The sequence below is a fragment of the Stegodyphus dumicola genome, chromosome 9 (genome assembly GCF_044657685.1).
Source record: "Stegodyphus dumicola isolate Sdum_Otavi_A_Nest chromosome 9, ASM4465768v1".
Taxonomy (NCBI): domain Eukaryota; kingdom Metazoa; phylum Arthropoda; class Arachnida; order Araneae; family Eresidae; genus Stegodyphus; species Stegodyphus dumicola.
Genome location: NC_140776.1, coordinates 12,497,502 through 12,513,379, shown reverse-complemented (window position 1 = coordinate 12,513,379; position 15,878 = coordinate 12,497,502). Strand labels below are relative to the sequence as shown.

At 31.7% G+C, this 15,878-nt stretch overlaps 1 protein-coding gene across 2 annotated transcripts in view; it reads right to left on the bottom strand.

Annotated features, from left to right (window-relative positions):
* The window catches only part of caly (ubiquitin carboxyl-terminal hydrolase calypso), a 90,333-nt gene extending 77,489 nt beyond the window's left edge, over nucleotides 1-12,844 (bottom strand). For both annotated transcript variants that reach the window (XM_085823228.1, XM_085823229.1), the window contains exons 1-2: nucleotides 12,571-12,844; nucleotides 12,353-12,437 (exon numbers count right to left, since the gene is read on the bottom strand). In XM_085823228.1, coding sequence (XP_085679354.1) covers nucleotides 12,353-12,437; nucleotides 12,571-12,628 — 143 coding nt within the window. In that variant the 5' untranslated portion in view covers nucleotides 12,629-12,844. The remainder of the gene's footprint in view (nucleotides 1-12,352; nucleotides 12,438-12,570) is intronic.
* Nucleotides 12,845-15,878: the final 3,034 nt, after the last annotated feature.

Genomic DNA, 15,878 nt, shown 5'->3' with positions numbered 1-15,878 from the left:
TTTCTTTATTGAGGAGCGCATCCCATTTTTCTACCGTTTAACTATTGAAATAAATTATATACAGTATTAGGCATTTAGTTTACGTTTTGGCCAACAGATATCGTTAGTAGTCCACTAAATTGCAGCACATGAAGCATGTGGTATTAGTGCTCAAACTTCACTTTTTGCCACTTTTTTTTCTTACAGATATGGCTGCTAGAAAACCGTTTAACTATTGAATTTTTCTACCGTTTAACTATTGAAATAAATTATATACAGTATTAGGCATTTAGTTTACGTTTTGGCCAACAGATATCGTTAGTAGTCCACTAAATTGCAGCACATGAAGCATGTGGTATTAGTGCTCAAACTTCACTTTTTGCCACTTTTTTTTCTTACAGATATGGCTGCTAGAAAACGTTCAGCGATTATCTTGATTATGTAATTAAATTATTGAATTATTAATTAGATTTACTGATTAGATTGATTATTAATTACATTTATTGAATCTAATGCAAAGACTGTGAAGTTGGACTTTGCCTTGAACACTGTTTTGAATTCTATCACACTGAACTGCATTTCTAAGGTATTTTTCCCTCAGTGCATTATATTTTCTTAAATTTTATACATTTTACATTTTTATATTATGCAATAAATAAAAATTAACTATAATTCGACTGAAATTTATTTAAAAAAAGAGAGATTTTTTTGGCAATAACATCTGAAATTGTTTTTTCTGGCAACTTAGTTTTTCATGATAAAAATTGACATAAAAAATATTTTCTAGAAAGAAAAAGTACATTTTTCAATTCTCCAATATATATAGATTTAAAATATTGGAAAAAAAAAAAAAGACTCAATTTTGGAAGCGATTTCGGTCCACGAATTCAGCAGTCAGAGGGTTAAGGAGAAATATCGCAAATCAAAGTTACATTTATTACTTCATTTATGAAGAATAATATTCAACTTCATATGTAAATGATTCTTGCTGTATTGTTTTGAGTAATATGCTGAGTTTGGCCAAAAAATATGTATTGGAAACAAAATGCTATTTACATTTCTAAGCTCCAATTATTTCTACAATATCTCCTAGTCATAATATGATTATGACTAGGGAGATATCACATATTGGAGTGTCATAGTAATGAAAAAATATGGCTAAAATGAAAGAGTAAATATGTTAATAAGATTATTATTTTTAAACTAGTATAAAATAAATTCCTACATGTAAACATTTATATTTCTCAAATACAGTAATCAATCTTTAAAAATGCACCATCGCAAAAAATCAGCAAATCTCATATATACTGTAATTCCTTTAATGTTTCACCCAAGTTTTTTAGGGCCAGGTTCTGAAAATTTTTAAAATATTCATATAATTTTCCCTTTCATCAGTGCATTCAAAAAACGAGTTTCCCTAAATTTGTCTTATTAATAAAGACAAAACATCCCAAACTACCTGCAAAGGTCAATTTTGCAGGGTCAACAGTTAAAACGGTAAGATCAAACTACCTTCCCCTTCTAAGTGTCTTTTTTTAATTCCAACCAAACACAGCGAAGCAAACACAGACTAATATTTGGTCTATAATTTCACTGAGTCAGCTGCTCATTTACCTTCTCTAACTGTTTATGGATGATTTGAGACCAAAGGAGTAGCAGTAACAACAATAAGAACATAAAGCATTCTTACTAGAATGCAGAATTCTGATGTCTGATGTGGTCACATCAACTCTGGCACCAGTCCTGGTCTTATATGAATAACAAATCAATTATTCATAAATCAAACAGCAGTAAAGGTCATCTATTGGCCAATGAGTATTAATTACAACATCTAGGTTTTGCATATGCAAAAAAATTTCTGTTAACCTTGTGTAAATACGCATATACTTTCTTTGTCACGTTCGCTAAAATATTCTAAAATTCAAAATTCGAATTTTGCTTACCTGTCAGACACAGCAAGGATTCGCATTTTTTCATTTTCTCTAAATTTTATTGATGACACAATAAATACAATAAAGGGAAGCACATATAAACTTTAGTTAGTGTTTTGCGTTCGTGTTACATCTCTTACAGTCATCAAGGTTCTGCACTAGTCTAAGGAATTCAAGTGCACACAGCGCCATCTGGTGCAATACAGTTTCTACACATTGTCAACATATTCAACATATTGTAGCCCAGTTAGCTAAAATCTGTAATCAACTCCAACTGCAATGTCAACATACAAAGGTTTACCATGGTATTCAATTTCTAATATTAAAAATTAAAAAAAAAAAAAACTTTTTATTTATTATGTTCTTATGTAGCCATGTCTTTTGGAAATTTGCAAAATTTTACCCTCTTGGTTTTTGGACAATAAAATTACTTAAGTCAAGGGACATTGTAACTGAGATTTCCAAAAATTGCTTTGACTAGTATCTATTTTGTATTAAATCAACTGAAATTTGTTATTGAAAACTAAAACCTTCTTGTTAAATCCCTACATTCATTTTTTGTCCTAACAATTTCTCTTTAATTTCCACATATAATACTTTCTTGCTCATTTACAAAGTTCCATCGTTCAACTGCTATAATGGTCATGTCGAGAATTCCTACTATATTGTCAATCGAAATTCTTCTCTCAACAACCTGTCACTTTCTTCACCATTGAAGGAGTTCAAGGAGTTCAGTTACCTCCTTTAAGATCTGCAATGGAGTTAGGCAGAGGGATGCTTTGCTATGATTTCTCTTTAACTTGGCTCTAGATAAAGTTATAAGAGGTGCTGGTTTTAATAAAACAGTTCATATTCTGGCTTGTGCTGATGATGTAGATATAATTGCAAGATCTAGAGCTGTGCTAGGAGAGACCTTTTTGGCAACAGAGAATTCAGCTAGGAAAATGAAGCTTAGAGTAAATGTGAAAAAAACTAAATATATGTACGATGGTAAAAAAGGAAAATCCACCTAAACTATTTGACACTGGTCTATTTAAATTTGAATTTATGAAAAATTTCACCTGTTTAGACTCCAAAATTAACTATAAAAATGATACTAATCTTGAAATCAGAAAAAGGATTGTTACAAATTACGAATTCTTTGGTTTAAAACCTCATCTGAAATACCACCTAATACACAAAAGGACAAAAATTCTATTATTCGAGGTATTAATAATATCAGTCTTAACCTATGCTTCAGAAATGTGAACTTTTGAATACTAGAGAAGAAACAGCCTTGCCAATCTTTGAAAGGAATTTGAAGGATTCTAAGAACCATTTTTGGTGCTATTTTGGAGAATAATATATGGCATAAATGGTTTAACTTTGAACAAAATTTATAAAGATGAGGATATTATTAAATCCATAAAATTAAGTAGAATGATATGGGTTAAATCCCTCCCGATAATGAATTCAGAGAGAACAGTCCTTAAGGTTTTTCATGCTAGTCCTGTTTGTGGAACATCAAGAGGAAGACCTAAGAAAAGATGGAGGGAATGCTTGAACAAGGATTTTGCCATTCTAAAAATTAATAACGGGAGATCATTTGCTGGAAGGAAGGTAAAATGGGAAAAGCTTCTGAAGTAGGCTAAGGCCCATAAGGGGCTCTCGTGCCAATGCTGAATGAACGTACAAAATATTATTCTACGCTTTCACAAAAAAATCACAAAATTTGGAAAGTGGTGCATCAAGCACATCTATACTGGAATGTTGCTCATTGCTGACTGAGAACTGCCTTGACCAGTCCTATGGGTACTTAATGTATTATTGCAACCACCGTAATAGAAGTCGCCAAACCCCAAACTCTGGCAGCCATGTGCTTAATAGTTTTTCAGGTAATCGAATCCACTGCAAGTTGCAATCCAAAAATTCATCTAATCACCTTTTTCTTCTATAAAAAATACCCAGATTGCAGCAAAGTGATTGTGCTAAAATGTAAGTACTGCTCTACATTTTAAAGCAAAAATTATTCAGAGGTTATTGCTTTATATAAGTTTTTAGTAAAAGTTTACAATTGGGTACCCCTTGGGTGTTTTTTTTTTGGGGGGGGGCTCCTTTTTTAAAATTTTTATTTTTGACGCCAAGATTGCTGCCAGGAAAGCACAATTTCAAGATGGCCGCTACAAAAAACCAAAACTAGAAGTCAAAAACTGCACAAACTTGGTGTCCATTCACACATCGATCTAGTTTCACTTAAAAAACATCAAAAAATTGCACAAACTCGGAATCGCACATTACCTTGACTTCGTCCATGTATATGTAACCTCTACAAACCATATATAATCTTTTTTTCATGCAACTTTATGTAGACTGTGAATGGCAACAGTAAAAAATGAAAATAATAGTAGAATGATGTCATTTAAAAAAGAACGTCTTTAAAAAAGTGAATAATAAATTGTATTTCTTTCAAAATTAGTAGTGTAAAGTAATTCTTAAAGCAGAAAAATAATGTTTATGATGTAGCAACCACTACATTATTTGGTGACCTGAAGTTAGCAATGCTAAATATTATGGAAAATACAGTGAAGACAGAAAGCCAGTTAAATGGTGCAAATTCTTCAGAAATTATGAAGGTCGGTATAAAAATTCCTTTTTGGATAGATAAGCCAGAAATTTGGTTTTATCAGATAGAGGCACAGTTTAAAATTAATGGTACAGTCAAAAAACGTTGATCCGGACTCGTCGGGACTTCGCCGACTCCGGATTATCGATTTTTCCAGATTATAGATCATCAGTTTAAATCTGGCAAGATGGCATGCAGAAATTATGGAATTAAAAATATGAAACCATAATTTATGAAATAAAGAGCAATTATGATCTAAAAAATATCAAATTTTACAAAAAAAAAAAAAAAAAAAAAAGATTAATATTTATTTGTTTACTTTATTAAACATTTCTTTCAATGTAAGTTGTTTAAGTTGCTTCGTTTTATGTGATAATACTTTCTCTTTAATTCTATAAATAGACATAATTTCTTGTTCAGTTACAAAGTTCCGCTGTTCAAGTCCTATAATTGCTGTGTCGAGAGTACCGACTAATTTTACAATCGAAATTTTTTCGTTTCCAATAACCTCTGTGTCACTTTCTTCACTATCGGAAGCAAATTATAATGATGAGGAATTTAATTTAAATCATATTAAAGACGGAATACATCGAGATGAAATACTACATTTAGTAAGGAATTATAAGCCAAATAAAATGAAAACATCTGCCTTGAAGATAAGGATAGTGCTAACAGATCAACTTAAAATTAATTGCGCGCCGCTGCGTCCCCCCCTTCCGCAGAGATTTCGGAATGGTTAGGTCATTTTTTGCAGCAATTCCACTTTTGTTTAATGGACTTCGAAACATACTTTTGCTTTGTAGATCCTTTACATAATTGTAAATATACATCAGAAATCCTATCTGACATAATCAAAAGTTCAAGCTTACTTTTATAAAATTGCTCTAACAGTCTGCAAAAAATAATAAGCCGGATCCAATTCGAAGATTAAGGAACAACACAATCTGCAACATTAACTGAATTAGATAATTTTAGCTTAGCTTATACCGTCCGTTATACATTAAACGTGCCTGCGTAAACGTATTTTGCGCATCCACACACAGATGTTCACAGCCATAAAGGTCTTATGCGCATGCGCAGAAAGTTAGTAGCTTTGACGTCCGGATTATAGATCATTTCGGATTATGGGTGTCTGAATTAACGACTTTTGACTGTATAAGTAATGATGACACCAAGTTTAATTACCGTCTCACAAATGGAACCTAAATATGTAGATACTATTTGGGATATAATAACTGATAAGACTGAAAATAAATATTCCTTGGCAAAAGAGCGTTTATTAAATATATGTAAAGAAAGTTAAAATAAACGAATCAAACGCCATTTCACTGGCATTGAAATTGGTGATATGAAACCTAGTCATCTATTACAAAAAATTAAATCCTTGGGAACTAGTGATATTTCTCACATGGTATTAAAAATATTATGAACGGACAAATTGCTGCATCATATCAAAGATATATATATTGGCGGTTAGTGATGAAAGTATTGATAAATTGGCAATTATGGTTGATAAGATTTTCGATATGCATTCACAAACAAAAAGTAAAATTGCTGCACAAAATGGATAAAGGCTATCTATCTCAAAATTATGCGAGGAGTATGACGTTGGAAAGTCAACTGTATATGACATAAGCAAAAAGAAAAAGGAACTTTTTGAATTTTTTGTGGATACTGACACCCCCACCTGCAATGAATAACAGAAAAAGGGTTCGCTATGCTAAAAGTGACGATCATGACAAAGTGATGATTGAATGGGTCGGACAGCATTGCAGCGAGAGAGTGCCTTTGACGGGCCCAATGCTAATGGCTCAAGCCAAAATATTTCATGAAGAAATGAACTTAAACACTGAGTGCACATATTCGACAGGTTGGTTAACCAAATTTAAAAATCACCATAGTATAAGACAATTAAAGATTTCAGGTGAAAAAGCTTCAGTTGATACTGAAGCTGCTGAACAATTTGCAGATGAATTCATTACTAGTGAGTGAAAAATTATCTCCAGGACAAATTTACAACGCTGATGAAACTGGTCTTTTCTGGCAATATGTACCATGATATACCTTGGCAACCTCTACACGAAAGCCTTCAACTGGTGTCAAAGATTCCAAAGCGAGACCAACAATTTTAGTGTGCAAATGCTGCAGGAATGCACAAGTGCAAACTTTTCGTAATCAGAAAATATGCACGACCTCAAGCATTTAAAGGAGTAACAATTTTCCCCATCATATATCGCGCAAATAAAAGAGTATGGATAACACAAGCGTTGATGATTGATTGGTTTGAAAATCATTTTACACCCGAGGCTCGGCGTCATTTGAATTCGGTTGGTTTACCTGACGACTCAAAAATAGTCCTGATTGTTGACAACTGTTTGGAGCATACTTCACTTAAAGTTTTAGTGAAAGATAATGTATCCATATTATTCTTCCCTCCAAATTGTACGTCTATCATTCAGCCTATGAATATGGGAATAGTGCACCTGCTGAAATGCAAAGTAACATATAAAGTAACATTTTGAAAATCTATGTTAAATTTTTTAACAATGGCAAGACCATTCAAGACTTTTTGAAATTTTTTAGCATAAAATCTGCTGCGTGGAACATTGCAAGATCGTGGGAGGATGTGTCTCCAGATATGTTAAAAAATGCTTGGCATAATTTATGGCCATCTACCATACTTCATGGTGACGACGATGAAGATGATAGCCACGAATTTGAAGGTTTTTGGACATCGCATACTAAAAGTGAAATTTTCCAGTTATTGGATTTTGTAAAGAAATGTGGAGAAGCAGTAATAAATGAAGATGATATAATAGAAGTTTTTCATTGCGACAACAATGCCCCAATCCTCAATCAATTAACGGACGGTGAAATCTGTAGTATTGTTCTAGATCCGGAAAATACCGGTTTGATAGTGAAGAAAGTGACAGAGGCGTTATTGAAAACGAAAAAATTTCGACTGACAAGTTAGTCGGTATTCTCGACACAGCAATTACAGGACTTGAACAGTGGAACTTTGTAACTGAACAAGAAATTATGTCTGTTTATAGAATTAAAGAGAAAGTATTAGCACAAAAAACAAAGCAACTTAAACAACCTACATTGAAAGAAATGTTTAATAAAGTAAACAAATAAATATTAACCTTTTTTTTTTTTTGTAAATTTTGATACCTTTTAGATCATAATTGCTTTTTATTTCATAAATTACGGTTTCATATTTTTAATTATATAATTTCTGCATGCCATCTTACCAGATTTAAATTGATGATCTATAATACGGAATCGCCGAAGTACCGACGAGTCCGGATTACGGACTTTGTACTGTATTCCATCAAGCAGAGATGAAAATGGAAAGACGGATAATTAAAAATTTAAAACAACACGTAGTGGGAGAACAATTACTTTTCCAGCACGTTACCAAGATTACGTGAATATTTAATGTTGTATACTAATTTTTCATATAATGACTCTAATATTTTGTAAGTAGTATTTATATAATTTATTGCAATGTAAGTATTTATGTGAGAACAATAATGTTGTGTTTTTCTTTCTGACACCAGTTGTTACGTTATCTTCTTCCTTCACGTTTGTACGGGCTTTGTGCGGATTTGGAGCGAATAACAAAAACACTTGTTGAAGTATTGAAACACTTTATTTACCAATATTAATCAGGACATTTTAAAAAAACTTTTATAGCTGTTGAAGATCTACTATAAACATGCTGGAACAATCAGCGACACAGCCTTCACACTGTCATGCAATAATGGTGGAGACAGCTTCACTGCAAAGCACCAGAGTACAGCTCCTGACTCTGCTCGGTCGTTCTTGGAACTCCAAGTGCTCTCGAGACTCTCCACACTACAACTCACGATGCACTCGACAACACACAAAGCACAGCTCCCGACTCTTTGGTTCAGTCGTTCTTGGAGCTTAACACACTCTCTCGACGAGATTACAGGTTTTACACATGCACATTTGATTCCTCCCCTCCACGCATAATAAAACATCTGGAGAGTTCCGATTCTTAATTTCACTTTGACACTAAATAAAATAACTTGAAACAAACCTTTTAGCATAAATATGTATGATCAGTAATTTGGATTCATTGCTGCATATTTCAAACCGAAACATTCCACATAGAATATTACAAAATATTTGAGAAAAAAAATTTTCCGAATTTTAAAACAAGACCACGTGTGTGTCGTAACTTTTAGGAAAAAGCCGCCACATAGCACAAAAGCTCAGTTAAAAAAAAAAAAGTCAAATGACTTCCTGTTGGCACATACCATGATGAGGGGAAGGATAGAAAGGAGGAATAGAAATGACCTTCAGACGTCTTAGCTTCGATATGCGGAAAATGTGAATTAAAAACTGAATTTGTCGTAAATTTTGTACATACGTGCATGCTAGAAGGTTAAATGAAAATATCTTTAAAAAGTGAATAATAAATTATATTTCTTTCTAAATTTGGTAGTATAAAGTAATTCTTAAAGCATAAAAATAATGTTTATGACGTAGTAACCACTATCACAAACTTTGTGTCCATGTACACATCGATCTATTTTTCACTTAAAAAACATCACAGAATTGCACAAACTCGGCATCGCACATTGCCCTGACTTTGTCCATGTGTACATTGACCTACTTTCACTTTAAAAAATCAGGAAGCTAAACCAAGTTAAACATATCATGGTAACCTGAAATGGGGTTTCATCATCCAAACTAAACAAAATTTGTTGCGGTTGATCTTTACATTATGGTAACTTGGCGTTTTTTTGGCGAAAATTTGGCGACCAACTCTCCTACTGCAACCCTCTATTTTTTTTTCCCGCCGCCATTTTGTCTTCACGAAGTAAAGACATGTTTCTTTTCTTTTTATCTACTCAACACTTCTTCCAACAATCTACTAGCCGAATTACACTTATGCTAGAAATTTTATCTAACAAAACTGCTTAATCATGACAAATATTCACTGCAAAATTGGGAAAAAGTGCACAATACCATACTCCTTACGCGTTTTTCAAAATAACACATACACATAAACCATGTACACGCCGACTTATTTTTACTTAAAAAAACATCCCAGAATTGCACAAAAATGGCATTGCGCACACTCTTCACTATATCCATGTACACTGCTTTTTTCTCATAAATTAGAAAAATTTCACGAAAATACATGACAATTTTCTCAATCTTTAAACCCGGTAAAAAGAACATATATGAAATTACCTGGTCGCGAAAAAGTATTTACCCTTTCCAAGTATGAACATTTCCACATATAAAATAAATAAAATATCCAAAAACTTTTACCTCTAAATCATCTATTACATTATACACGTCACCAACGAATTCATACCGCAAGCATTACAAATACTTAGTATCAAATATTAAAATTATTTCCATGCACGTTTACTTCAACTTAAACGTGTACCAAATTCCTACAAACATAAAATTCACAAAATAACTATCATTTAATTAAAATATCACTAAACCATGTACACGTTGACTTATTTTTACTTAAAAAAACATCCCAGAATTGCACAAAAATAGCATTGCGCACACTCTCCACTATATCCATGTACACTGCTTTTTTCTCATAAATTAGAAAAATTTCACAAAAATACATGACAATTTTCTCAATCTTTAAACCCGGTAAAAAGAACATATATGAAATTACCTGATCGCGAAAAAGTATTTACCCTTTCCAAATATGAACATTTCTACATATAAAATAAATAAAATATCCAAAAACTTTTACCTCTAAATCATCTATTACATTATACACGTCACCAATGAATTCATACCGCAAGCATTACAAATACTTAGTATCAAATATTAAAATTATTTCCATGCACGTTTACTTCAACTTAAACGTGTACCAAATTCTTACAAACATAAAATTCACAAAATAACTATCATTGAATTAAAATATCACTAAACCATGTACACGTCGACTTATTTTTACTTAAAAAAACATCCCAGAATTGCACAAAAATAGCATTGCGCACACTCTCCACCATATCCATGTACACTGCTTTTTTCTCATAAATTAGAAAAATTTCACAAAAATACATGACAATTTTCTCAATCTTTAAACCCGGTAAAAAGAACATATATGAAATTACCTGATCGCGAAAAAGTATTTACCCTTTCCAAATATGAACATTTCCACATATAAAATAAATAAAATATCCAAAAACTTTTACCTCTAAATCATCTATTACATTATACACGTCACCAACGAATTCATACCGCAAGCATTACAAATACTTAGTATCAAATATTTAAATTATTTCCATGCACGTTTACTTCAACTTAAACGTATACCAAATTCCTACAAACATAAAATTCACAAAATAACTATCATTTAATTAAAATATCACTAAACCATGTACACGCCGACTTATTTTTACTTAAAAAAACATCCCAGAATTGCACAAAAATGGCATTGCGCACACCCTTCACTATATCCATGTACACTGCTTTTTTCTCATAAATTAGAAAAATTTCACGAAAATACATGACAATTTTCTGAATCTTTTAACCCGGTAAAAAGAACATATATGAAATTACCTGATCGCGAAAAAGTAATGAACATTTCCACATATAAAATAAATAAAATATCCAAAAACTTTTACCTCTAAATCATCTATTACATTATGCACGTCACCAAAGAATTCATACCGCAACCATTACAAATACTTATTGTCAGATATTTAAATTATTTCCATGCACGTTTACTTCAACTAAAACGTATACCAAATTCCTACAAACATAAAATTCACAAAATAACTATCATTTAATTAAAATATAATTAAATTCAAAAACACTACTTAAAATATAAATGAGCACATACATTAAATTAATACATACATAAATACCCATTTCGAATTCACTTTAGTTACGGCCATGGGATCCAAAAATTCACGAACACTGTTTCACACAACACAGAATAAAACCAAATACAAAATTTCCAGATTTTTTTTTCGATTTCCCCCTTTTCTGATTAAAGAACCGTAATTCGTCCATTAATATCACATGACATATCCTATGATCTCTCATTTCGCTCACACAAAATAATGCGTAATCGGAACTGAGTACTGCTCACATTATTACCAAAGTGCCACGTAGTAACCTTTATCGCCTCCAAAATGTCGCCAAACTACCAGTTACCATATTGTAAAGATAAACCTTTGTTGCCAAGCGAAGGGGCACCCAGTTCTACACTAGACCGAGTTTTTCTTCAAAGCTCTATTTCAAAATTCTACTTACAATTCAACATGTTTACTATTAAATTAAATCGAGAAAGTAGCTTTACTTTTTATATTTGATCACAAGAGAGATACAAACATGGATAGAGTAAACTCATGAATGAGGAGTAAAAGAGTAATAACTTTACCAATGAATATAATATCATTCTGTACACTTAAATAATAGGCTAAAGTGCAGAATCGCCCACTTTTTTGTTTGGCGCTTTTTACAAGAGTAAGAAGAATTGGATTTTTGTCAGTTTTCTTTGACTTTTTAAGTGAAAATAGGTCGATGTGTAAATGGATAAAGTCAAGGGAGTGCACAATGCTATTTTTGTGCAATTCTGGGATGTTTTTTTAAGTGAAAATAGGTTGATGTGTACATGGATACCGAGTATGTGCAATTCTTAAAAATGCGCCAAGCAGTGGGCGATTCTGCACTTTCACCAAATACTAACAAAATCCTAACTCGGATATATATTCAACTAAACACAACAAGATCATTACTATTTAAATACTAACTTGCATTTTAACTAAGATAAATCACATTTAAAACATAATTATTTGAAAATAGTGCAGCCTTTTACCCTTCAATAGTTTTCTGAAGATCATAAACTTCTTCAACCTGCACTCCTCGGACTCCAAAATCTTCTAAGAGAAGTGTGAACAAACCTAAAACATATAAATATGATCAGTTAAAATAACGTCATGCCATAAAAGGTTATGTACTACTATAATTTTTTTCTCGATTATGCGTAAACCTAAACAGTTTTTTTTTTTTTTTTTTTTATATCAAAGGAGTTACCGGGATCGCTTTCTAATTCTAACCATCCTTCAGTCAGACGGTTCAAATCTGCAGGCATATTAGAAAACTCATTGAAGTTCTCTAAAATATCACGATTGAATTTTTTAATTTCATTAACAACAGAATATAATCCAAAACACTTATTTTTTAAACAAGGTGAGACAGACAGGGAGGAAAATTATTATAACTACATAATTTTAATTGAGAAACAAATTTAATATTAGACTGCTACAACTCGCAAACGTACAACACAACGCTTTGATGGAATTCGTTGTTGACAGGTTATCTTCACGAGAAAAAAGGGGGAAAAAATGGGAGGAGTTACGAGATTCTCTGGGTTGCATGAAGATCTACTAATAACTTTCTCGCCAAGTAATTTGGCGTCATTGGCTCATTCTTATTTCTGGAACTGTGGTTGAAGGGTTGTATGTTTTTGATCCGTAAGTATGCTAAAATTCTATCGTAAATTTTTAATACCTTGTTTTCCAAATTTACACATTTTGCTTGATTAATTTGAAGTTGTTTGTTTTTAGATGTGCGCAATGGCAAATTTCAGGTTATTCGTCAAATACCCAAGGTTTCTATTTCTCTGGTAAGTGTTTGCTTTATATCTTATATTTATTATTAAATATGAAAAGTAATTTTTGCATGCGTATATTTTTTCATGCTCATTTTCTGTTTTATGTGCTGGTAGATTTCTGGCCGATTACCGTGTTTTTAGATAAATGCGCCATTTTCATTTAGGTCGTGTAGAGATTACTGTTTCCATTTTTTTTAAGTAACCACGAAAATTCTAACACATGTAAAAGCTTTACTAGTAAACTTTTGATTGAGGATATTTCAAGTAAATGTGCCATTTTTACTGAATTTGTGTAGAAGTTGCTCTTCGTTATGCCTTTTTTGAGCCAATATGTTAATTAGTTGTATTATTTTAATGTGTTGTTTTGCAGATTAGTGCAGTTTATTTGACAGATGTGTAATGCTGTTTGTTGAAAAATGCATTAGAACCAATGATGGTAAGAGCTTGGCCTAGCAAATTGGTAAAATATTACCTGCTCTTAATTACTGAATCATATTGTAGGATAAAATCTGCTGTTTATGTATGAAAATTTGTACTTTATCTCTGATTATGTGGTATATGTCCAGAATTTCATTATTAATGATCGATTCATTAAAATTATTTTTAATTGTCTACTTTGTTTTGTGTTGCTGCTGCTCATTCTGTATTTTTTTTGGGGGGGGGAGTAGATATAAAAATTAATTCTTGTTTTTTCTTTTTTTTCCCTCCATGTCTCTTTTTATTGTGCTAGTAAATTTCTGACAACTCATTTCAAGTTGAATGTGGTATTTTCTTTAGCTCATGTAGAGATTCATCAAGTTTTTAAATTTTTGAGAAAATTTCGGTTGATCCTTACATTATGGTAACTTGGCGTTTTTTTGGCAAAAATTTGGCGACCAACTCTCCTACAGCAACCCTCTATTTTTTTTCCCCGCCGCCATTTTGTCTTCACGAAGTAAAGACATGTTTCTTTTCTTTTTATCTACTGAACACTTCTTCCAACAATCTAGTAGCCGAATTACACTTATGCTAGAAATTTTATCAAACAAAACTGCTTAATCATGACAAATATTCACTGCAAAATTGGGAAAAAGTGCATAATACCATACTCCTTACGCGTTTTTCAAAATAACACATACACATAAACCATGTACACGCCGACTTATTTTTACTTAAAAAAACATCCCAGAATTGCACAAAAATGGCATTGCGCACACTCTTCACTATATCCATGTACACTGCTTTTTTCTCATAAATTAGAAAAATTTCACAAAAATACATGACAATTTTCTCAATCTTTAAACCCGGTAAAAAGAACATATATGAAATTACCTGGTCGCGAAAAAGTATTTACCCTTTCCAAGTATGAACATTTCCACATATAAAATAAATAAAATATCCAAAAACTTTTACCTCTAAATCATCTATTACATTATACACGTCACCAACGAATTCATACCGCAAGCATTACAAATACTTAGTATCAAATATTTAAATTATTTCCATGCACGTTTATTTCAACTTAAACGTATACCAAATTCCTACAAACATAAAATTCACAAAATAACTATCATTTCATTAAAATATAATTAAATTCAAAAACACTACTTAAAATATAAATGAGCACATACATTAAATTAATAAAAATTACCTTACAATCCTAATTACTTTAAACTAAATCATTGCTTATAACAATTTTCCCAATAATACAAAATTCCTTTCCACCTTACATTTAGAACAATGCATAAAAATAATATCCTCAAATAATTAAAAATACTAACTTACCTAATCTTCTTCAGAAACTTGATTACGTGTCCGATAAACTTTTCTTTAGTTACGGCCATGGGATCCAAAAATTCACGAACACTGTTTCACACAACACAGAATAAACCAAATACAAAATTTCCAGATTTGTTCCCGATTTCCCCCCTTTTCCGATTCAAGAACCGTAATTCGTCCATTAATATCACATGACATATCCCATGATCTCTCATTTCCCTCACACAAAATAATGCGTAATCGGAACTGAGTACTGCTCACATTATTACCAAAGTCCCAGGTAGTAACCTTTATCGCCTCCAAAATGTCGCCAAACTACCAGTTACCATATTGTAAAGATCAACCAAAATTTCAAGTAAATGTGCCGTTTTTACTTAGTTTGCATAAAAATTGTTCTTCTTTATGCCTCTTTTGAATAAATATGTCAATTCTTGTTTGTATTATTTAATATCTTGTTTTGCATATGAACACAGTTTATTTAACAGATTGAGATGCGAGAATATTCATTAAAACTAATTTTCATTTGCGGTTTTGCAGCTGAAGATGATGGTTCGGTAAAACCATCGAAACTAGTCCTGTGAAAGTTTTGTAAATTAACGCTGATTTTTGTTGTTTGACTTCTGAATTAGTAATGCGGGTAAGTTCTTGGCCTAACAGATTGGTAAAAGATTTTCTGATCTTAATTACTGAATTTTATTATATTCTAGGATAAAAGTCTGCTTTTTATGTGCGAAAATTTTTATTTTATCTGATTATGTGCCAAATTTGATGATTCAAGAAAAATGCCATTTCTGTGTGTAGCTAGTTCGTTGTTGCTGTTCGTCATGCAGTTCTTTTGAATATGTATAAGTTTGAAAATTTATTCATACATGTGTATTTTTCTCATCCATTTTTGCTGTGCACTTTTTCTGTAAATATTATTTTTGTTTAGTCTATATAGAATTTCCTCTTTGTATTTTTTTGAATAAGT